This window comes from Lepidochelys olivacea (assembly GCF_965140295.1).
Source record: "Lepidochelys olivacea isolate rLepOli2 genome assembly, chromosome: 14".
NCBI lineage: Eukaryota > Metazoa > Chordata > Testudines > Cheloniidae > Lepidochelys > Lepidochelys olivacea.
Window position 1 is genome coordinate 35,133,722 of NC_140424.1, and position 24,485 is coordinate 35,158,206.

At 45.8% G+C, this 24,485-nt stretch overlaps 1 protein-coding gene across 1 annotated transcript in view; it reads right to left on the bottom strand.

The window, feature by feature from the left end:
• Positions 1-23,009, bottom strand: part of LOC311530568 (butyrophilin subfamily 1 member A1-like) — a 45,788-nt gene extending 22,779 nt beyond the window's left edge. The window contains exons 1-4 of the mRNA XM_084647361.1: positions 22,645-23,009; positions 8,273-8,389; positions 6,501-6,848; positions 3,454-3,735 (exon numbers count right to left, since the gene is read on the bottom strand). Of these exons, the coding sequence (XP_084503487.1) occupies positions 3,454-3,735; positions 6,501-6,848; positions 8,273-8,378 (736 nt within the window). The 5' untranslated portion in view covers positions 8,379-8,389; positions 22,645-23,009. The remainder of the gene's footprint in view (positions 1-3,453; positions 3,736-6,500; positions 6,849-8,272; positions 8,390-22,644) is intronic.
• Between the last annotated feature and the right edge of the window lie 1,476 nt (positions 23,010-24,485).

The window sequence follows — 24,485 nt, forward strand, 5'->3', positions numbered from 1 at the left end:
CCCTTATCTCAGTCCCTGAAGTATCACTAAATTTAACAGTAAATAAATATCTGCTCTGTAGCCTCAGTGCCATGAGACCTTGATAAATCTCAGCAGCCAAGCACTGCTGGACTGGGTCAGTGAATCATAGAATATTAGGGTTGGAAGAGACCTCAGGAGGTCATCTAGTCCAACCCCCTGCTCAAAGCAGGACCAACACCAACTAAATCATCCTAGCCAGGGCTTTGTCAAGCCAGGCCTTAAAAACCTCTAAGGATGGAGATTCCACCACCTCCTTAGGTAACCCATTCCAGTGCTTCACCACCCTCCTAGTGAAACAGTGTTTCCTAATATACAACCTAGACCTCCCCCACTGCAACTTGAGACCATTGCTCCTTGTTCTGTTATTTCCCACCACTGAGAACAGCCTAGCTCCATCCTCTTTGGAACCCTCCTTCAGGTAATTAAAGGCTGCTATCAAATCCCCCCTCACTTTTCTCTTCTGCAGACTAAATAACCCCAGTTCCCTCAGCCTCTCCTCATAAGTCATGTGCCCCAGCCCCCTAATCATTTTCCTTGCCCTCTGCTGGACTCTCTCCAATTTGTCCACATCCCTTCTGTAGTGGGGGAACCAAAACTGGACACAGTACTCCAGGTATGGCCTCACCAGTGCCGAATAGAGGGGAATAATCACTTCCCTCGATCTGATGGCAATGCTCCTACTAATACAGCCCAATATGCCTTTGGCCTTCTTGGCAACAAGGGCACACTGCTGACTTGTATCCAGCTTCTTGTCCACTGTAATCCCCAGTCCTTTTCTGCAGAACCACTGCTTAGCCAGTCGGTCCCCAGCCTGTAGCGGTGCATGGGATTCTTTCTTCCTAAGTGCAGGATCTGCACTTGTCCTTCTTGAACCTCATCAGATTTCTTTTGGCCCAATCCTCCAATTTGTCTAGGTCACTCTGGACCCTATCCCTACCCTCCAGTGTATCTTCCTTTCCCCCCAGCTTAGTGTCATCTGGGAACTTTGCTAAAGTCAAGGTATATCACATCCACCGCTTTCCCCATAACCACAGAGCCAGTTATCTCATCATAGAAGGCAATCAGGTTGGTCAGGCATGACTTGCCCTTGGTGAATCCGTGTTGACTTTTCCTGATCACCTTCCTCTCCTCCAAGTGCTTCAAAATGGATTCCTTGAGGACCTGCTCCATGATTTTGTATCAGAGACCTCCATGAAATGGGAATCTCTGCAGCAGACTGCACTGTGAGTCCCAAACTGTAGGCCCTATTTAATTAATCTCCAGGGAAACTTGCTTCCCAAGCTTTGCTTTTATCTCTCCTCCTCCTCCCACCTTCCCTGCACTCTTATACATTCATTGGTTTAGAACCATTTTCCCGTTGTCAATTCAAAATTTAACTAAACTCCAAAGAAAATGTATATGTACAATATCTTGTTGCAAGATTTTAATTGCAACAAAATTTGAGTGAGGAAAGTCCAAGTAACAACCCCCTAGGGTCCTTATTTCTGTGTGGGGAGCCTGGGCACCAGGACGGGGTTCTTTATTATGTGATTATGAAACAATGGGCAACACCAGAGCCTTTTCAGCAAATACCAGAATGCAGCAATCTGAGATTCTCAGATGAATAGTGCCGTAAACATGCAAAGTGTTGTTGTTATTTTATTACACTAATGGCTAACTATTAATTTAATTAACAAAAACAAAAAATTTCCTTAGTGACCATTAAGGTGGTACCAAGGCACAACCCACCCACCACAACCCGAACAGCCTAGAAATCAGAAGTGAAGGAAAAAACATTCCTTCATTCCTAGCAGCCTTCACATTCTTGACATGGCTGTCAATAATACACTCCGATTCCAGCACTCCATAAGGCTGCCACTTCCAACTCCCACTGAGATCAAACAGCTTTTTTAAACGATGTTTTTTCATTGTGTGAATTAAATCAACCAGTATTTTTAAAAAAGAAACTCTGTTATATGCAACTGTAAACTTCTTGCAGCAGGAGCAGAAAGGTTTGAACCCAGACCCTATAGAGCTTCAGCGCTAACTTCTACTACTTGAGCTATGGCTAGCTTCCTACTAAGCTAGTTACCAGAGACAGGCCTGACACACACTTTCCCTTGAGTTACACAGCTATTCACTAGACTGCAGTAGAAAACTGGAGTTCAGGAATGCTGGAGTCTGTTTCTGGATCTGGGAGGGCACTGTGGTGAGCTGGTCATCAACAAAATAACCAAACCACATACGTAGGGTCAGATCTTCTGCAAAGCAGAAGGAATCAAACCATTGTTTTGCTCACAGCTCCAAGCCCCTTTCAGCCAGCACTCAGCCCAGAACTCTCTTGCTATGCTTTTCTCAGGCCCACACTCCCAGTGCTTGTTATGCTCCTTCCCTGTGTCCGCCTCTGTGCTGTGTACTCACTGCTTCTCTCTCACACACACCCCTCTACCAAAATAATACCCAGCCAAACCCCTCCACCCACATCTGCGTGACACAGGCCTTTGTTTTGGGTAGTAGCATATGCCTATATTTGGGGTGGAGGCTGTTAGTTTTTTCAGCGTTCTGGTTCCACAAAAGGGCTTAATGGCTTCTTACCCCTGTCTTAAATGAAGGGCAGTGGTTATGGCCAACTAGGGAGGCTGCTCATCTGGTATTAAACCGACTGGTCCTCCGTTTGAGACCTTTGTCCCCTGTCCTGCACTGGGACACAACCAGATGTGGTTTTGTCTGGTATTAGATGGGGCATGCTGCTCTGCCATTTCTGGCTTTCAAAAATGGCACCTCCCACCCTGGTGCAGCATGACCTCACACACACAGTGTGTACAAGGTCACACTGGTGGGGGCAGGGTGGTGCAAGTTTAAAGATAGCGGCCCACCATTCAGCTTGACCTCACATGCACCACCTCACCAGCGGGATCAGGATCACACCAATGGGGGCGGCGTCACACCATTCGCAGAAGTACCGGAATGTCTGGTATTCCGGGAACATGTGAGTGCCAATCTTATGTCCAACCCATAACAATAGGGCTGGGTTTGGTTGTGGTATTTTTTTTTAACCATTTTTACTACATTTCTTAAAAATAAAGGTTTAACAGTGCTGTCACAATAAAACTCTGCCACAACTTCAAACATGCTGCCACTCCACCAAAATATGACACTCAGGCCTGATCCTTCACTCCTTACTCAGGTAGAGATTTCATTTAAGCCAGTGGGAGTTTGTCCTGACTCCTGCCTGCATCCTGACGGGGCCCTTGGCGCTGCTGTTAGATTAGTGTAGTCTTCTGGATGTAATGCAAGAAAGAAACCAAGGTAAGAGTGTAAGAGAGGGTGTCTTGTGTTACCCAGAGAAAAGCTATAAACAGGGGGTCAGTAATAATCGCACAATACTATATACTCCCCACTAACATCTGTAATGTCTTGTCAGACCCCAGTGCAGTGTGGATGGGCACTGACCTGCTATGAAAACTGTTGATATTTTCTCTTGGTTGACGAGCGGGTTCCTGACAGAACAGGACAAATTCTGGTTGGAATCTTCTGTTATAACAATAGAAATCTGAGTTTGAAATAGGCCATTGGTCTCCTTGGATATTTTTTCAGAGGCAGGTGATAGCAGCTTCCCATGGTGATCTTTCCACTGAACCTCAGGTTCTGGGTGCCACCCTGCTGATTGACACACAACCAGGATTCCTCCATCCTGGTGACCATCAACAGAGATGTGGGGGTCCGAGCCCATAGCTAGAGGAGAATGGAATGAACCTGTGTTAATTCTACACTTTCAGCAAAGCAGACAGGAGCATACCCTTCACGAGAAGTAGCAAATTAACTCTTTTCTCTGTCCCCAGCACCCACTGTCAGAGTGAGCTATGTGGAAAACTCACTGCAGGTGTGTGTCACTGAGTGCTGGGGGGGCTGTTCCCTTCACTATGGCCTGCAATACTTTACTCAGCTAGATATCAGAATCTCACTAGTGCACGCACCCTTGCTATTTAATTCATTAGTTTGTTCCAGCTTTTCCTCTTTTGATACATCACTCTCTGACAATGCCTCATCTTTATTAGCTGAGATGAGCAGATATCTCCTCTGTGCTGACGACTAGCGCAAAGAAAACATTTAGCTTCTCTGTAACATCCTTATCCTCTTTGATTGCTCCCTTTCTTCTGTATTGGTACACCTTACCCACCAACTCTCTGGCAGACTACCAACCCCTGATAAACATTGAAACAATTTCTTGATATTTGTTTTTGGCTTTGGCTTTTTATTCTTCCTCTCCTAATTTATATCTTATGCCTTACATTGCAGTTTCCTTCTATTGGTTTCATCTGGACTGGGATTCTTCTTTTATGGGGAGATTAATATTATAGAGACTAAGACTGAGAGTAAATTCATTCTGACTATTTTCATATATTTCTTCAGGTGACAGGTCACTTTATTGCTTTATCTAAAAATGATTATTTCACAATTCAATTTGTCATTTATATTGAGCTTCGAGTTATCTGTAGATAAAGATACTGAGATACTCTGACAGCATCCTGAGATACTATGAGAATGTTCTTCCTGAACTTAGTTCCTGAACAGAGCTGGGCAGGAAGCAGTTTTCCTGCCCTGTGAAAACTTTCAAGATATATACAAAAAATTTCTCCTAGAAAACTGAGACAAAAAATCAAAGTCTCCAAAAACTTTCATGAATCAAAAATCCCCAAAGCATTTTGAGTCAAGTTAGTTGAAACATTTCATTTCAATTTTGACAACTTTTACTTATTTACTACAATTAGCTTACATTTTAAAACAAACAGTTGATTTTAAACTGGAAAATGGATTTTCTCATGTTATAAATATCAAAACAAAAACGTTTTGACAATTTTGAAACTTTTTTTCAAAATTTTTGAGTAAAAAACTCAGTTGAAACCAACCCTTTCCCACGGAAAGTTTCAGTTTCAACAAATCAGCAATTTTTGATGAAAGAAAAGCTTGGTCAAAAAATTCCCAACTGGCTCTATTCCAGAGGGGTATGGGACTATGAAAATAACAAGGCAATTCCAAAAGAAATTGATCCAATTGTATGATGAAAAAAATCAGTTAATAGACACAGATCCAGATCCAGAGAGGCACTGAGTAACTGCAGTTTCAGTGGGAGTCATCAGTGATCAGCCCTTCTCGAGGTTTGGCCCATAATATGTGAGGGAAAGAAAAAAAACCTGCTGGAAAGGTTTCAGATGAAGTGTTCTATGTTTAAATAAGCAAATGACAGACACCTGATATAAGCAGAACCCAAGGGAAGAGAGTGAGGGGGTGTCACAGCTTTGTCAAGCACCCCCTCTTGGCCACTCACCAGACTGCTGTGAGGGGATCCAACCATTGAATCACGTGTGTTTTAAACCTCTAGAGTCTGAGCAGAGTCCAGGCACAGACAAGGCCTGAGGTCTCTCAGACCACTCTGGGGGTGCAGATCCTCCATCTTACACCCCTCAAGAAGTGAGACCTCATGGTCCAACTGCCCAGCCCCTGCTGGGACCAGTGCTGTTCCCATAGGCAGCCCCACAGCTTAAATACTCCCTTGTTGTCCCAGAACTCCAGCTGTGTGGGCATTCTGGGTCCACATATTATGTGGTAGGGTAACACACAGAGACTTTGCACAGGATTCTAACACCATTGCTCTTTTCTTGAAAACACGGATCTATAGAAAAATAATAGACCTACATGCATTTCCCTCTCACAATTTCCTTACCACTCCAGAGCATTCTCTGGGCTGGGTCAGATTTTGCTGCAGCAGATGGCTTGTCTTCTCAGCCAGCGAACCTCCCTCTCTCAGACAGTCTTCTCTGGTCTTGGCTGGTCTGCGTTCTTCCTCTCTCTTTCCCAAAGTTTCTTGTTCCTGTCCTACTGATTGTCTCTAGTTTCTATGTCCCATCACTAACACCTGGTTCCTTTGTTCTGTTTCTCGTAATTTTCAACTCACTAAACTCCAGTCCCCCTTCAGACCAGCAGAAGGAAGTGGCTTCTTCCCAGTTCCAGCTAACATCCTTAGCATACTTATTGACAGGTCAGAGTTAAAAAGTAGTTAAAGCTAACTACTCCTCATTGTAAATAGTCTGGTGTATGTGCTACGACTTGGTCAGTAATGGTGGATACACGTAGACATAGAGACATTCTATGATACAGCAATTTTCATAAAAACAACTTCACAATATCAAACAGAATTCATAAACTATACAGACAGAGTCCTCAAATTATCACAGTGGGTTTGTTTATTGTCAGAGAAATATTTGAACTCTATACTATGTTTAAAATAAAATTTAGAAACTGCCCCAAGTACAGAGCACATAAGCAAAATTCTTCCATTTTTCCTCAGGGATTGACCCTGCTGTGCAATAATTGGAAGCTAAAAGAGAATTCTGGATATTCATGTGTGAATGAGAGCGATCAAGGGGTAAATCACAATGAGCAATTACTCCATTTATTATACTGCTGGCAAATAAAAACAATAAAACACTATAACTGACCTGATACCATCAGTTCCAATATGGCTTCTTCATAAAATATACTGTATTGAAAAAAGCATGTATACTGCCCATGATCAGAGAGCTGGACCTGGTATATTCTCAGGGAAACACTCCCATTAGTGATGCCATCTTTCAGCAGCTCTGTCCTCCCGTGATATTCCAGCATCTGCTCTTCATACTTATCCTGTCCCTCCTGATACAGGTGGACAACTGAATGATATTGGAACCGGAACCATCGCACCTCCATGTTCTCAGCGCTCATCCTGGGGGAGAGGTGGCAGGGCAGGACGGCCTCCCCACCTACGGAGGTGGTGATTGGATGGTCAGGTCCAGTCACTGTAAACTGTGCTGTGAAATGTACCAGTGGAAAAAAGTGATGAAGTCCGAGAGAAACTGAATGGACATTAATTTAGGTGCAACAGTGTGGCAGGGCACAAAAGTGGGCAGGGTGCAAACAGAAAGAGTGTGGATACAATGCAGCACTGGTGTTTACACTAGAACAGCCCTCCTGTTCAATGAGCAATGGTTCAATTCTCTAACACAGACAGAGGGTATGAGACTAGTACCCACAAAGGAGAAGAGGCAGTGCCTGAAGCAAAATGGACTGAGGAAATGCCAGTTTATCATCATTACTAAAGCAGTTTAGTCACAATTTGTATGTTATTGTATCGTAAAATGTTTCACTGTAATAAGTGCAACCTTCGAGTCAGTTACCAATGTGATTGCACCATAGAATGCCAGAAAAAGATGATGAAGTGAGCTCTAGCTCACGAAAGCTCATGCTCAAATAAATTGGCTAGTCTCTAAGGTGCCACAAGTCCTCCTTTTCTTTTTGAGAAAAAGATAGAAACAGTATAGATTAATTACAGACAGCAACTATGTTAAGGTGGCCAAGTCAAGCACTCCAAGACTAGGAAATGCCAGAATTAAGGTTTTCCATGAAACCTTAATTGTGCCCCCTTGTGTGTGTTCATTATGCTACAGTCTTTAATTACTTGAAAACATGGTATTTTTTCCATGGGATCCCTGACTCATTCAGTGCACAGGATAGATCAATGCTCAGTGAATTAGCAGCTATTCAATGCTTCTTTTTATCCTAATAATTCAGAGAGGCTCCAGGCCATATTTACTGCCACCCTCCAAATCCTGCACTAGATATAGAATTATATTATCTACTCAAGGGCTTTTCTGTGGTGCTCATCCCTATCTGAGTGTGTCAACTAAAACTAATTATTTTAATTTCATAACATCCTTTTGAGGTAGGGAGGTTTTGTTATCTCCATTTTCCAGATGGGAAACTGAGGCACAGAGACATTAAGGCCAAAACTGTCCACTAACTTGAGACACCTAGGGCCCGATTTGCATTCTTATGGCATGTTACATGTCCACACCACACTCCCATGGAATTCGCTGGCAGTGGTGAGTGTTTTTCACTTTTGCAAATCAGGCCCCAAGTACTCCCAGAATACTCCTGTGCCAGGGGCTGAAGGGAGCGGTGCTGGGCTGTTAAACCAGCCATGTGTCCCTCAGGGAAACACCACCCCCAAGAGGAGGAAATTCTTAACTGGGAGGACCTGGCAGCTTTCTGAAGTCATGGCACTAGAATGCAGACAAAAATCTGGAACCAAGAGACCAGTTTGTGACTTGCATGATCTTCCAGGGTGAACAGGCATGGTGAATGACATGAGGCTATAATGTGAGAGAACTGGTACTTTTAGAAGGAGAAGATATATGAGCAGACAGAAATCTCATGGATAAATAGGAATTCCCACCTGATGCCAAATTGTGAATGTGCAGAGCAATGAAGAAAACGACGTATCCAGGCAGCGAGGAACTCACAGTGAAGCCATGAAAGAATGAGAAAATCGTCCTCTTCATTATAACTTGCTCTGAACAAGGGGAGAAACAAATGAAACCAAACCCATGTTAGCAAACTGCTGGGATTTCTCTACAAGTGCAGTGAATAAGCTGCAGGACACAGAGGGTGTTGCAGTACAAAGGGTAGAAGCTTACAAACATGCCATGCCACATGAAAACAAGACTAAGTGTAACATTAAACCTCTTACATTCCTGTATACATTGTTGCATGAAGCTGGTCAGATCTTTGATGTTACCCTGGTCCCTTTGTACCACTCCAGCAGTGCAGAGGGGCCGGAAAGCCAGTGTAGGCATCCAGCTGGGAATTCTGTCAGTGTAGGGGAATCCTCAGATGGTGTAAACCCAGTGTAACCAGCTCTAGGTCACCCCCTTGCATCTCCTCCATCTCCCCAGGGTTGAAGGGTTGTTGGAAGTGTGGTGGGATGTAAAGGGTGTGGCTGGAGTGCTGCTGAACTCCACTGATCCCCAGCAGATGTGATGGCCCCCTTGTAGATCTTGCCTGCTGGGGCAAGATGGAGAAGCCCTGAGGCTGCTTTTCATAATGCCAGGATCTGAATTGGCTCCTGGCAGCCCCAGGTATTGGGGCAAGTGTAAAAATGTCAAAAAGCTACTTTTGTCCTTCCTTCCTCCACGTAGGTCCAGCACTAAGCAGCACTCAGAGCACAGTGCAGCTCTCAGACTGTCAGAATGAGTCACTAAATCCCTCACCTATGCCTGAGCCCAGTTCTGGAACTGTATCCCTGGGGCAGGTGGGCAGGACCCAGCGTCCCTTTGGGGGATGCCCTGACCGCCAGGCTACACAGTCATTCTCACATGCTCGGTCTCTCTGCCCAGTGACTGTTTAAGTTTTTATACACAGTGCAAGGGTCTCAGCAGGAGAGATTGAGGGATCCCCACATTGGAATGTCCCATGGCCCAGTGGTTACAGCAATCTTGTGAGAGGTGGGAGACCCTCTTCAAATCCTTTCTCCCCCCCTCGCAGAGGGGAAAATTGCGTCTAGGTGTCCCACATCCCAGGGAAGTGCTCTAACCACTGGGATCAGTGTTGTAAGGGAGGAAGCAGCATCTCCTCCTCCTCCTCCTCCAGTGCTTCTAGCAAGAAATGCCTTAGGCCCCACACTCCAGGAGATGGGTTCCCAGCTGTGGGTCACTAGCACAGACAGGTGCCTCCCTGCAGCTCAGAGTTGGGTGACTAGCTCCCTGAGAAGGGCATGGCTTAGCCTCCCCCCTCTCCTTGGCATCTCCCATTGGCTAACTAGTGTGTGGTTTGCGTGGATCCCATTTTTAGGAGCATCTCGCTCCCCGTTCATTGTGGAGGCAGCCTGGGCACCTAACCCAGGCTTTGTGGAGTCCAGCGATTTTCAGGGTGTCTAAAAGTTGGGCATTGCAACACTCAGCATTGCAACACCTAAACCCCTTTGTAGATCCAGGCAGAGCCGTCCCTTAGGTAGGGTGAATCAGGGTGACCACCAGAGGCCCAGCGCTTTGGGGAGCCCCGCGCTTCAATAAAATTGGGACGGTAACGATATTTAGCCCTTTGTCCCGCATTCTGACCGATGCACAGTTGGGATGCCATTTGTCCCGATGCTCAGGTGAGGAGGTGGGCTGGGAGGTGAGGCAGGAAGCGGGCAGACAAGCGGGGTGAGGAGGTGAATGGGGAGTGGGCGCGAGGGGAGTGAGGAGGCAGGCAGATGGCGAGGAGGAGAGAGGCGGTCCGGCAGACGTGGGGGCTGGGGACGTCCAGGCGGATGGTGAGGAGAGTAGCGGGCAGCAGTACCGGATTTACCATGGCGCCCGACCCACGCACCAAAGGGGCCCTGGCCCAGCCTGCTCTTCTCCGCCCCCCTCCCCTGCTCTCTCCTGTGGGGGCAGAAGCTTGGTGCTCCCGACTCCTGCTGCAGCGGGGCAGGCTCCGCCGGCACCCAAGCTCCTCCCCTGCCTCTTCCCACAGCCTGCTTCGTTCCGCCCCTCCCCCTCCCTGCTGCCGAACAGATGATCGCCCGCGCCAGGCAGGGGGAGAAGCGGAGCCGCAGCCCGCTCGCCGCTAGGGGAGGAGGCGGAGAAGAGGCGGGAGCGGGGCGTTGGGGAAGGGGGTGGAATCAGGGCATACCACCAGCATGAGCTGCTCAGGGCAGGGGGCTGGGAGCGCCTCCACAGCCCCAGCCCGCACCCCCAGCCCTGACTCCTGCACCCCCCCACACATACCCAGTCCCCCCCACGCCCCATGCCCTGACTCTTGCACACACCCCCCACATCCCTACCCCCACCCTGAGCACCAAACGGGAGCTCCTGCACCTCCCACATTCCCACCTGCAGCCCTCACACCAAATGGGAGCTGCCCCAGGTAAGCGCTCCACACCCCAACCTCCTGCCCCAACCTCGAGCACTCTCCCTCACCACCCTAGCTCCTGGCCAGACCCTGCACCCCAGCTCCCAGCCCACTCTTGCACCCTAGCTACCTCCCAGACCCTGCACCCCCAGCCCTGTGCTCAGTGCACCCCCACCCTCAGCTCAGTGCAGAGAGAGACAAAGAAAACGGGCTAGAACCAGGGAGAAGGTAGGTATCCGCTCTATGTGGGCAGGAGTGGAGGGGATCCTTTTTACCCCCTCCCCAGCCCTGCTGTGCTTGCAGTTTACCCCCGGCCCCTCCCTTGCTCCAGGGACCAACCCTAGCTCCTGCCCTGCTGTGCTTTTGCCCCCGGCCCCTGCCTTGCTCCAGTCAGCAGGGACTAATCCTCCCCCCATGCCCCACTGTGCTCATCCTGCCTCTGGCCCCTGCCTCGCTCCAGCTGGGGACCAATCCTCCCCCCGCCCCACCATGCCCCGCTGTCAGGGTGGATAAAAATCAATGACTTTTTTTAAAAAATCAGATTTTTTTGTATTTAAAATCAGATTTTTGAGGAAAAAACCTATCTAAAAATAGTTTTAATTAAGATACATTATATCTCATCATGGAATAGGGATGATAAATTCTAATTCTATGGTATGAGACAATATATTCATGTAATGTTTAAGAAAAGTTTTGTAAATGAGTTCTAATAGTTCATGGATTAGGGACCCAATTTTATGGGGTTCCACAGGCTTCTGTATAGATTATTTAGGTTAATCTTTCTCTCAGTCTAGAAGATACCGTCAGAGACGCTTAGTTTTGCAGTTCTCAAACTGGGGATGTGTCTCTCCAGAGGTAACATGCTTGTTAACAGCAAAAATGTTTTTAAATAAATAAATAATATATAGAGGTGAGAAATAACAGTTGTCCCTCTGCAAATTTGTGTACACAGAGTCAATCCCTTATCTCTCTTTAAAAGTGAAAAGTTTCGAAAAGTTCAATGAATAGAAGATTGTTGGGGGCGGAATAGATCTGGACAAGGAGAAGAAGTCTGGAGATAAAATGTGAGAAGCGAGAGACATATGCTTTTTTGTAAAAATATTATGTTTGCTGTTGAAGAAAAAAATCCATAATACTTAACGTTGTTGTTTAGTTAAATAAAACAATTTAAATGTCTGTCTGGTGATGTTCTCCTCCTAATACAGCCTGGCAAGAAAATCCTCCAAATATTAATGATTAACCTGTTGAATTGGAGATAGTTCACCTCCCAATGATATCTGCTTCAATTCTCTTTGGTAAATGAAATAACCAATCATTCATTTTCTGATATAGCTGTAAAACGCATCTGAAAAGTTTTCAAAATAAATCACTGTTTAAAAATGTATAGTGTGTACCTTCTAAAAATGAAACCTACATCTATCTCTGAGTTGTGAAGAATATATATTAAGGTTATAACAACCAACAAGAATGCACTTTTATGTAGAAAACCATGATTAAATCGAGTCTTCCTGACTACTGATTTAAATCATGATTTAAATCAAATCCACCCTGCCCGCTGTGCTCTTGCCCCTGGCCCCTTCATTCCCCAGGAGGGCCCACAAATATGTTTGGTGCCGGACCCACGAAAAGTTAATCCGGCCCTGGCCAGGAGACGAGCAGTGGGCAGGTGGGTGAGGAGGTGAGCGGCGGACAGGCACGCCAATGGTGAGGAGGACAGCAGCGGGTGGGCTGGGGGCAGTGAGGAAGTGAGCAGCGGGTGGGCGTGCCAGGCAGACAGTGAGGAGACTAGAGTGGAGGCTGGTTTGTCCCAGGCCCTGCACCCCGCTAGGGAGGGCCCTGGATCCAGGCCATGGTCCTTTGCAATTTATCAAGGTGTCTAATGCATTAGGGAGGTCCATGTAGACCTGTCTTCACTCCGCCAGACTGATGAATGCACTGGAGTGCCTGATGTCTTTAAGGTACTGACCAAGGTACCATCAAACTGGTGTCTGTAGGAACACAGGACTTGCCAGACTGGATGCTTCAGAAGAAGGTACAAGAAACCTGCAGGAGGGAATTATGGGAAAGCCCATCCTCAATGGAAATTTCTTCCTAACCCCTTCCATTTATATCCCCTCTAAAGCACTAGGGTTTTTTTTTCTCCCCCAACACTTCCCAAATCCTTACAAAGATAACTGTGGATAGTTTCCTTATCCATAGATATGTCTAATCCTTTTTTGAATTGTGCTAACACTCCTCACCGCAATGATATCTGTGGCAATGAGTTCCTCAGGTTAATTGTATGTTTTGTGAAAATGTGTTGCCTCTTATCCATTTTAAATGTGCTGCTTTGAATGCCCCCTTGTTGTATTCAGAGCAATGAACAGAAATACCTGATCTGACGTGTCTATCCTATTCCTTATTTTATGTCCCTCTATTATGTTCCCTCTTAGTTGTCTCCTCTTTAAACTAAACAGTCCCAGTCTTTTCAATCTCACTGCATAGGGCAATTTTGCCAGGCCCCTAATCACTGCTTTTGTCCATCTTTGAACCTCTCTGTTTCTGCAACTTCCTTCTTGAGATGGACTGACCAGCACTGACCACAAAACCCTTGTGAAGGAATCCCTCTGATAAATATACTGGTGTTAGAATCTTTTCCTTATCACTCATTCCTTACACATCCTCACACTTGGTTTTCCTGACCAAACTGAGCAGAGGATTTTATTGCACTGTCCACTCCTTGCCTGCGTCCATTTAGAACTCAGTGTATGAACAGTTCAAAAGATTCCCTCCACTGTGCATTTGCCAACAGTGAATTTCATTTGCTCTTATGTTGCCCATTCCCCTAGCTTGGTTAGCTCCTCTAAAGTTCCTCACAGTCTTCTCTGGTCGACTAATTAAATATTTTTGTGTCATTTGCAAATTTTGCCACCTCACTGTTCACCCCTTTCTTGGGTCATTAGTAAATATATTGAACCAACCATTGTGGTCAATCTTTTGCCATGATGAAAACTAACCACTTATTTCTACTTTTTGCTTTCTGTCTCTTAAAGCACCTCTAGACTGGTAAAACAAGTCACATTTAAAAACATGTTTTAAAACATGATCTTCCACCCAGTGGAAACAGGATTTAGCAACTTTTAAAAGCATGTTATCTGATTCTGTTCAGCCCTAGACTTTTCCAATGCTAATGTTCTTGATATGCTCCTTCAGATCCCCTGTGCATCCCTGGTGACTTCAGTTCTTTAGTTTATCAACTTTCTGATGTTGTGAAAATTGCCATGGCACCTGCGACATTCTGGAGGATGAGGTCTGGGGAATGAGTCTGCTGAAAGCCTGTTTCAAAGATGCCCCTTACAACCCACTATGTCACTGTAGTGCCCAAAGCACAATCAAATAACATTTCCATTTCAAATATGACACTGTCTTTCTGGTCGATCTCACTGGGGCGATTGAACTGATAGGAGTTCATAAGACTCCTGATGCTCATTTTTTACCTACTTCTGCAGACAAAAAAGACTTTCAACATTTTAAATAGGTTTTCTGTGTGTGTACGTGTGGAAGGGGAGGCTGTATCTTGGGTGACCCTTTCGATTATGTTAAGTCAAAATTTCTCCACAAATCAGATTTCCTCCCCACCTCCTGAGCTGCCTACCAATTTCAAATCAATCTGCCTATGTCTCTGATTCAGCAAAGCACTGAAGCACGTGCTTAACTTTCATCACAGACCTAAGTCCTGTGGAACATAAAATACAACGTTGGCTCTCCTGAACCACGGCCTATATATGTGCAAAATTCAACTTCAAATAGAAACTTTCTTGCCAACTAGGAGCAGTTATCGCTGCTCCATAATGACCTGTAGAGCTTGTCTCTCCTGAGTGCTACTGTGCCGCAAGCCAGGGTGTAAATCCACAGTGCTCCAGCCTGCCGTGCACTAAATCTCCATGTACAACTTGCTGCCTCATGCAAAAAGTTCCATACTGAGCTTTAACCTGGCATGACTGTTTCCTGCACTGCCTTCCCCAGGATGAATATGCCTAGCACTGTCTGGACTAGGGATTTTTCACACCCCTGAGAGACCTAGCTATACCGATATAAAATCCTAGTGTAGACCAGGCCTTGGTAATTAAGGGGAGCCACCCACTGCCAATAACGTCTCATAAGGAAGCTATTCACTAAATACATCTCACATCAGGCAATAAAACAGCAAGAGAGAATGAGCCCTACTGCAGGCTCCGCTAGAGCACAATGAACTAGCAAAGGGGAAAATCCCGTCTCACTCATCAGGCTAGGAGCTCTGTGGGGCAGAGACTCTGCCTGCCCCATTGTCTGTTTGGAAAGCACCAAGCACACCCTGGTGTTACCCAAACCAAACAAATGCTGACCCTTGCAAGTGTGCATTTCTGCAGCTGAATTTACACTCAGCGTATGAGAGCTCTCAACACTGACAGCTCATCTGAGTAAGTGCGTGCATGAGGAAATACAAACTGAGCAGCTAGTCTGTAGTTCCAGATGGAAGCCCCCTACCTGCTGAATCCTGGTGAGGGGACAAACACGCAATATAAAACTAGTCTGTAGGTCTAGATGTGATTACCCACCCTTGTTGCCATCAGGGTTAAATTTATTAGTGATCAGTAATTAAGTTTGATGGGTGTACACCCACAGTAAGGGAGGTGAGTGGTTGGGTGGGAATGGTGAGCTCTGATTAATATTAAATGAAATAAAACCTCAGGAGTTCATAGACGCAATTGGACAGTTTAAATATAACCCAGGAGTTGGCTGAACGCTATTGGACAATTTAAATATAACCCAGGAATCGGTTGAATGCTATGGGTCACTCTTTTTAGCAACTCAAAAGTCATTAAAATTATACATTTACAAAAATAAACAAGGGTCTAACCCAAACCTGAAATGTTTCAAGGGTTCACAAACCTCCACCATACTTTTATAGAACAAGCATTTGCTGTAAAAACATTTAAAAGCTATGGGTATTTCTAGGGTGTTTACTATGGTTGTGATACATCCATTTTATTTCAAAACAACCCAAAACTTTAAGCATGAAAGAAACACATTAAAAAAAACAAACAAGACTTTCACTGATATTAGTAACTTTATGGATTGTTGTGTATGGTGATTTACTGTTTAATACTGTAAGAAGGCCCTACAGTGCTCTTTTTTTTTCCATTGAAACAGAAAAATGTATTTTAACTACTACTACAAAAAAAAAGCAGCCCAGTTGTGCAGACAACTTAATTCTCCCACCCCTCAGATCACAAAAGGGAACTTTGGGGAGGGATACCTAATTTCCTTATGTATCTATTAATTCAGAGTTGTAAGTGATCGAATCAACCTGCTAACTACAGACTCTGAAAGAAAGAGTTAGGATGGTATAAAAACCTCAGGGTTTTTTTGGAGACTGTCCTCTTTCAAGAGAAACTATCTTGAACAGAATAGCTGCTGGACTGCAAGACTAGGTGTACTGCTTGTTTTTAACTCTGAAAATATATATTATATAATGTCACTCTTTATCCATGCTGTCCTTACTAGCTAATGGTACCTATCTTTATTGCAGTGTGATTTGTTTAGCATGGAAATAGCAACTTCAAGCTGCTTTTCACCAGGGCCAGGTAAAACCCCATTTTTAACTATAGTTGTGCTTAATATTGTTAAATTAAAAAACACCAGGTATAACACAGATTACATAAGGATTTGATGCTATTGGGGAATAATACTAACTAAAAATTTTGCTTGTTCATTAATCCAAAGGTCCAAATACACATGGGGGAAAACAGAATAACCATGTGCCGGCATCCGTTTACCCTGTGGTGGAAGGTAACTTTCTGCAATTGGCTTTTAAAAGAGTGTGTCTGTTTTAAAATGTTTTTTAATTAGTTAGTGTTTAAATTGTTGCTGGTGATCTAGGAGACCTATACTAGAGATAGGTGTGGGTTTTTAAAAAGTATTTGGTTGCAGACTGTTGGTTTAGTGTGTTTAAAACTCCTGTTTTTGTGTGTGTGTGTGATTCAGGGAGTCTATGCTAGAGATAAGTGTGTGGGGTTTTACAGTATTTTATTTCAAAACAGTTTGGTTTTTACTCTGCAAAATGTGATGTGTTTTTAAAATGGGTTGTTTTAAAATTAGTGTTTAAATTGTTGTTGGTGATTTAGGGGTCCTATGCAAGACATAGTTATGGTGGGGGAATTAAAAAGTATTTTATTGCACACTTTATTTTTGGGTGCATGGTGGAAACGTGCTTGTATTAAAAAAATGTCTAGGTTTTAGAGGAACACTAGTGGTAGAAATAAATCAAAACCTGTGTGTGTTATACAGCCTGAAATGGATTATTTTGTTTTAAAGCTATGACTTTTTAAATAGAAAAACACCCTAACGAGTATTTTATTTTTTTTAAGTTTATAAGACAGTTTCATGTGTTTTATAATAATAATGTTGTCTGCTCCACAGTACGGTCAAAACACGAGAGATCCTTAGACCAGAGTGAAAAGAAGCTCAAAAGAAAAAGGAAAGAGACAGCTGAAAAGGAAAATTCACCAGCATCAACGGCTGATGGATGGACGAAGCCCAGTAAATATATTTTGCTTATTGGTTTAGTTATGTTATGAGGTTTTGTATTTTAAGCAAATACATATGTGTGAGTGAGAAAGATGGTAAAGTTTTGTAAAATGTTTATTTGATGCTAAATTGGAATATCTCTGTTTTTCTTAATCAGACATGGGCAGCTCTCCTGACAATGCTGTAGTCAGAGCTACAGGGACACCTCCACCAGAACCGCCAAAGAACCAGGAGTCTGCTCTGAGACTTTTAACAACAACAACACCACCACCACCACCAACGCAAAACAGCAGAAGAGCGCAGACGATGCATCAGGACAGTCCAAAGCTCGTATACATCAAACCCAAGGACAAAACAAAAGACTCTGATAAAAAGCAACCACACAAACACAACTCCAGTTCCTCAGCTGTCAGCACCACATCAAACCCTGAGAAAACTGAGCAAAAACACAGATATTCACAAACCCGGAGCATGCGCTTTAGGGGTCGTGAATGTGAGGGAAAATACACATTCACAAACCCGGAGCACACGCTTTAGGGGTTGTGAATAAAAAAACAAGGACTGAAAGTTCCTGCGATGCTGGGGTATCTCCTTATGAAGTATCTGAAAATTATTACCAACCATTTTCCCAACACAATAAGCTCGACACAGCTCTTCGGTATTCTAAAAAGATTTGGTAAAAATATGATGCTTCGTTCAGAAAGCTGATGGACCCTGTATCCTCGGGGGTTCTCAAAGAAAGGAGGGCTGGGAACTACATCAAAAATGCAAAAGCTTTCGTGGGTGACTTTTTGAAAAATACTTCTATTTTTCCAGAGGGTGGTTCTGAGCAGGCATGACTAGTCATAGAAAGGGGCCTGAGTAAAAGGGGCATCCTCAAGGGTACACATCCGCTAAGGCATAAACAAAAGGGGGACAGAATTTGCGGGACAAACAGATGGCTGCCCAAAAATTATGGGCCAGGGTAGCTGTAAAATGTTTTTAAAAGGCTAAAGAGGTGATGAGGAGAAAAGAACAAAAAGAGTTGCCCCTATTGAAGGCTCTCAGATTGAAGTGTCTGAGAATGGGGAGGCGAAATGTGACTCTCAGACAGAGTCTGATTTAGAAAAGTCCCCAGAAGGCTCTCTAGACGGGTCCCTGTCTACTTCTGATGATCCTTGTGGTGGCCCCTTGGAGTCTGACTCTCAAATAGCATTTGACGTAGAAGACGCAGCTGATGGTCCCATAGAGGAACCCCCAAGTAACCCTGAAAATGCAGATGCAGACCCCCAAACAGACATGTATATGGAGCAAGTGAGAAGTTGGCAACAGGAACTACCTAGATTTGGTGGTTTGGTGTATTGTGAGGAATTTCATTTTGTTGATCTTGAGCGAATAAATTCAGCTCAGCAGGTCGTCAAAGTCATACACAGGGGGATACAGTTAGTTCTTGATGACGTTAACAGTAGGGTAGCCCCTGACAATTACGTTCAGTTACGTTTAGAGAATCATAATTTAACTGACCATTTGTTTTCGGTCAGAAGAACTAGGGATGAGCTGTCTGCTGAAGACTTCTTAAATCAGACCTCAGAGCTGTTACAGAGTAACACAGAGATGCATGTCGATGGGACATTGCGCCTCATTGTGACAGTTGTAAAAAACATGGGTGGGGGTGACCGTAGAGTTTTAAATTCTATCCCAGTTGGATAGTCCCAGCTCTAGTCCCAGCTGCAGTGTAGACGTACCCTTAGAGACAAAGAGAGCTTTAGATAAATGATAGAGTCACTCATGCTCCACCCAGCATGCAGCCCCTGCCAAGCTGTGCAATGATGTCAAGTCGTCTCAGGAACCAGGCTGTGCCTATAACTTCCCCTAGACTGAGCCAGCTGCCAGGGCCTGTGTTGTCCACAGAGCAGCCAGCATTGGCCGGGAAGGGAGCCTGACCAGGGCTCCAGGGCACAGACTCACGGTCTCCCTGTGTGATTCCCACAGACAGAGATATGGGAGGAGGTGATGCACCCCCTGCTCTGGCAGAAACCTGTAATATGGGTGGCAGCAGTAACAGCACCTGCCCTCCCTCAGGGCAATGGCCCTGCAGACTGGGGTGGGGCTGGGAGGGATTCACTGAATCTGGACGAAGGTTTTTCTCTTCTTGTCTTTCAACCCTGCACTCTGAAACATCAGTTTAGTGACAATAACAAAGGGGAGGAGGGGGGAAAGAAACACAAATACACGAACACACACACACACCTGTCGCAAAGGGAGCCCAGTTCTGTGCCAGCATCCCAGTCTGGGTACAGATGAACAGAAAAATCTCGGAATTTGCAGAGACATTCCCACAGTCAGGTTTACTTTCAGAGTCAGGAGGTGCCGGATTCTCCCTGAGAATCCCTTCAGTGAGGCCCTGTCAGGGCTGAATCCCACTCTGGAACTTCGAGTGCAGAAGGTGGGGGTCTGCTAGGGTGACCAGATGTCCCTGGGACAGTCCCGATTTTTGGGTCTTTTTCTTATATAGGCTCCTATTACCCCCCATCCCCTTTCCCGATTTTTCACACTTGCTGTCTAGTCACTGTAGGGTAGGGGTCTCAATAACACGGCCCGTGTTATTTCCTGCGGCCCACCATAGGTGCCGACTCCATGGGTGCTCTGGGGCTGGAGTACCCACGGGGAAAAATTAGTGGGTGCTCTGCACCCACCAGCAGCCAAGCTCCCCTTTCCCCCGGTGCACCGTGTCCCCGCTCCTTCGCCTAACTCCCAGCGCTTCCCGCCGCCAAACAGCTGTTTGGCGGCACTTAGGACTTTCCAGGAGGGAGGGGGGATGCAGCGGGTTCAGGGTAGGAGGCGGAGAAGAGGCGGGGCCGAGGTGGGGATTTGGGGAAGGGGTTGGAATGGGGGTGGGAAGAGGTGGGGCAGGGGCAGGGCCTCATGGAAGGGGTGGAGTGGGGGTTTTGCAGTCTGTTACCAACCAATTTTGAAGTTCTCAGCTATTTTGACTTGACAATTGGTGTACAACTACAGAAAGGTGTGTATCTGCGCTGTGCCAAGAGTACTAGACCATTGTGAGATCAGAGATAATTCAACCAATCACCACCCGTACTCAATAGTTAATTTGCATGCTACAGTTTTATTTGTTGTATGAGGGAGACTTCAGAGATGGTGGATTACTTGGCCCGACTGCCACAGCCTTGTGCCTAGCTGCCACCTCACATATCAGAACAACCACCTACACAACAACACAACCAGCAAGTCCAAATACAGATAGTCCCTCACCCCAGCACACACCCCTTATTTGCCACCAACACAAATCAATCAAAATCTCCCAGCACAACACAACCCAAGCACAAATCAACACAGCTTCCCCTGACAACACACATTTGCCCACCCTCACTCATACTTACCATAAACTTGAGTGGCTAAGTGGCAAGTTCTTTGCTAGTAAGCATATATTTGGCTACTGTGACAACGCAATAAAAGTCAATAGAAAAATCACTGTAAGATGCTCTATAATGTAAGGGTGTAGAAAAAAGGTATATATTATATAAGATACAGTACGTGACCCTGTAATTAAAAGATTACATGATAACACATAGTCTCAAAGGGGCAGAGAAAAAGTTGTGTGCGCAACCCTAATTTTGGCACATGTGCTTAACTGTGCAGTCTTAACATTCTCTTAGTGTAGTTTTTTATATGGAATGTGGTACAATTTGCAAGCAACACTGAGACTGGTTTTGTCTCAGGATATCAAACTTAATATTGATGCTCTGGTTGATACAACACACTGCCAGCTAAGTGGCCAAAAATGAAATGACTGTCAAAATTAGCACTGACTTTTCACATTACAGTTTTAAAAAAGTTAATAATTAACTTTCAATAGCATACAATATTACTCTTCATTTTTTTCATTTTTGACTATACTTTTGTATCATTGTATAAAAAGGTTTCAGTGATGCAGCCCTCGGGCCAATGTACTAGTCCTCATGTGGCCCTCGTGGTGATTTGAGTTTGAGATCCCTGCCCTAGGGCCTGCAAGGATTTAAAAAATTAATACTGGCCTCTCCAGGCTTGTATTAAAACCCCAGGATTACAGCTTTTCACTGAGTTTGGCTTGGTAAACGCTGCCACCACCCAAGTGAAAAACTGCCTCTTGCAAATCCTGGAAAAACTCACTTGGGAAGTTTTCCCTGAGGCCCCTCGGCTTTTCCATCCCTCCCTTGGGGAAGCCGAGAAAGAAAACAAACAAGAGGGATACCCAGCTGTTGCCACCAGCTAATTGAAAAAAATGTGCACAAACCTTTTAAGACACAAATCAAATCAGGTTCTTAAAAACAGTAAATTTTATTAAAAACAAAAAGAAAGAAAATACATCTGGAACTTACACTTCTGCTAGATTTTAAAAGAGCAATTCCAAAAATTAAGCACCCCAAATAGCTTCTTGGGGTTCAGCTTAAAGGTTACAAGCAAACAAAAGCATCTGGGGTTAGCACAGAGGAGTCCACAAGCCTTACAGAAAATAAAAGAAATAAACCCAATTACGTCTATCTAAACATTTCCTGTCCAAATGAATCCTTCTAGGTATTTCATACCTGGTCCAAACTTTACACAGCATTCCAGCTTCCCCCACCCCTTCAGCCCAGAGAGAACAACAGAGAGACAAAGAAAAGGAGTACTTGTGGCACCTTAGAGACTAATCAATTTATCAGAGCATAAGCTTTCATGAACTATAGCTCACTTCATCGATGTGCTTATGCTCTAATAAATTGGTTAGTCTCTAAGGTGCCACAAGTACTCCTTTTCTTTTTACAGATACAGACTAACAGGGCTGCTACTCTGAAACCTGTCATTATGCAAGAGAGACAAAGGGAAAGCTTTTTTCCCATTTTAAAAAGTTCTACCCTTCCCATTGGCTCTTTTGGTCAGATGCCCACTCCTTTTTCTTTACCTGGGGGACTTTTTAACCCTTTACAGGTAAAGGAAGCAGCCACCAAGTGGGACTTTATAGCTAACTGGCTGTCTGGGTGTCCATAAAAGGGAGATCCCCCGCTCCAGCTTCATTTACCACAGGCCCATTGGTGCTAACAGCCCATCTGAAGGGACCTCAGTGCTGTGTGTCCAGAAATCTCAGACAGAACCATGCAGCTGGGGGTGCAGAGCCCGGCGCTCCCCTCCCTGCTGAAACCCAGAAAGAAGCTTTGAACCGGAAGGTTTGGAAGGTTCCACAAAATTCTACAAAGGTCTAGAACATTCTAGGAGGTTAGTGACAAATGAGGAAAGCCTGAAACATTCAATTTTTCCTTTTATCACTAACAACAAAACCAGCCCCCCGACCCCCCCCCCCCGCAAGCCTGGCACCCCAGGCAGTCCCCTAGGTTGCCTGCCCCTAAAGCTGGCCCTGGTCCCCATGTCACTTACAGAGGCTGCAGCACCATTTCAACACACAGGGTCATGAAGCCGGAGGGTTTGAGACCGGACCCTTCCTCGTTATTTTTGATACATTTGTAGCTGAATTGACTGGGCCGAGCCCCCTCCCCGTCTGGGCCTTCCACTCCTTTCAGAACTGAAAGTACAAAAGAAGCAGGAAGTTGAAGTAACGGTCTGTGTCCCTGGCTGGTTGGGGCAGAGCAAATTCCTCTTGAAGTACCAGCCCCACCCGCAGGGCACGGAGCTGGCGGGGGTGAGCCAGGGTAGGGGTGGCAATGCCCCCCCCGGCCTCCGAAGCTGCTGTCCCTGCTCTCCAGGGATCGCGGGGTTATCAGTAATGCCGCTCTGCACAGCACCGCCCGCCACAGCTTTGTCCGGCTGGGGAAATAAAGCAGCACCAGCAAAAAGCACCAGCCAGTTCGCACCACCCCACGCCCCTGCCCTGGGTGGAGGCAGAATGAGGAAGGTGGAAAGGGGGGGATTGCTGCTGGGGGAGGGGGAGCTGAAATCCAGAGCGCCGGAGTGGGAACTGGGTGGGAAGCGACAGCTGATCAATGGTAGCTGGGGGAGAGCGGAACGGACTGAATGTAACTCAGGAACTGCCCGGCTGTAGCTGGCTTGGCTCCTGCAGGCGCTCAGGGGAGCAGAGCCTGGGGGGTCAGGGAAGGCAGCAGCTCTGGGACTCGCAGCCCCTCCAACCCCAGCAGAGGTGGGGGAAGAGGGGCCATTGGTGCAGAGTCACTTTCCTGAGAGGAGGAGGCCATGGGATTCCCTGAGCGCTGAGCCAACGGGCTGGAGTCTTGTGAATCACGTGAGCACCGCCTTGCTCCTTCCAAAACAGAAAACAGGAGGGGGAGCATAGCTCAGATCTGGTGCCGAGTCCTTGCGGCTCAGCACAAATGTTCCCAGCCACCGACACCCCCTGCAACCCCCCCCCCCCCGTCTCCCCAGCCACTTCCCCAGCAGCCCATAGTCACAGTAGTACCCCCTGAGACCAACATGATGTTTGAAACGGGAGGGTTTGCAGGATCAGGCCCTCGTCGCCTCTCTCATAAATTATTGCTCCATATTTCATACAGGGGAAGGCGGGATCCAGGAAGGGGGTCTGAGTGAGGGGCGGGGGGGACTTTAGCACTGGAGCCCAATTGGGGAAGGGGCTGACATCCAGGCAGGTAAAGCTGGCCAGTGTGTCAGGAGCTGATTCCCATCAGAATTTGCTACTAGTAACAAAAGCCTAAACTCACTTGGAGGCTGGAGCCTAAGGCTTTGCAGTAGCAGTTCCCTAGGTGCCTGTTTCTGCCTCTAGTCATGTGCACTGTTGCCTCCCACTAGGCACCCATACCTATCTCCTGCCCAATCCCTAGCACAAACCATGAACTTGGGGAAGATAGGTGCTTCTCCACTTATTTCGTCTGCAGTGTCTGATCCAGCAGTTCTGCTCAGAGGCCAACCATTAGATCCAGTCTCATACAAAATCTGGCCAGAGGAGGATGTGCCATCCCAATAGTTAGAGCACTCACCTGCAATATGAAGAGACCCACGTTCACTGCCCCGTTGTGTGAGGGAGAGAAAGCACTTGAACTGGGGTCTTCCACACCTCTTAGGAGAGCTCTCTAATAGTTTGTTCTAGTATGTTTCCAGGTACTGAAGTTAGGCTGACTCATCTATAATTCCCTGAGTTGTTTTTGTTCCCCTTTTTAAAGATAGGTACAATGTGCCCTTCTCCAGTCCTCTGGGACCTCACCTGTCCTCCACGAGTTCTCCAAAATAATTCTTAACAGTTCTGAGATTGCTTCAGGGAGTTCTTTATGTGTCCTGGGGTGAATTTCATC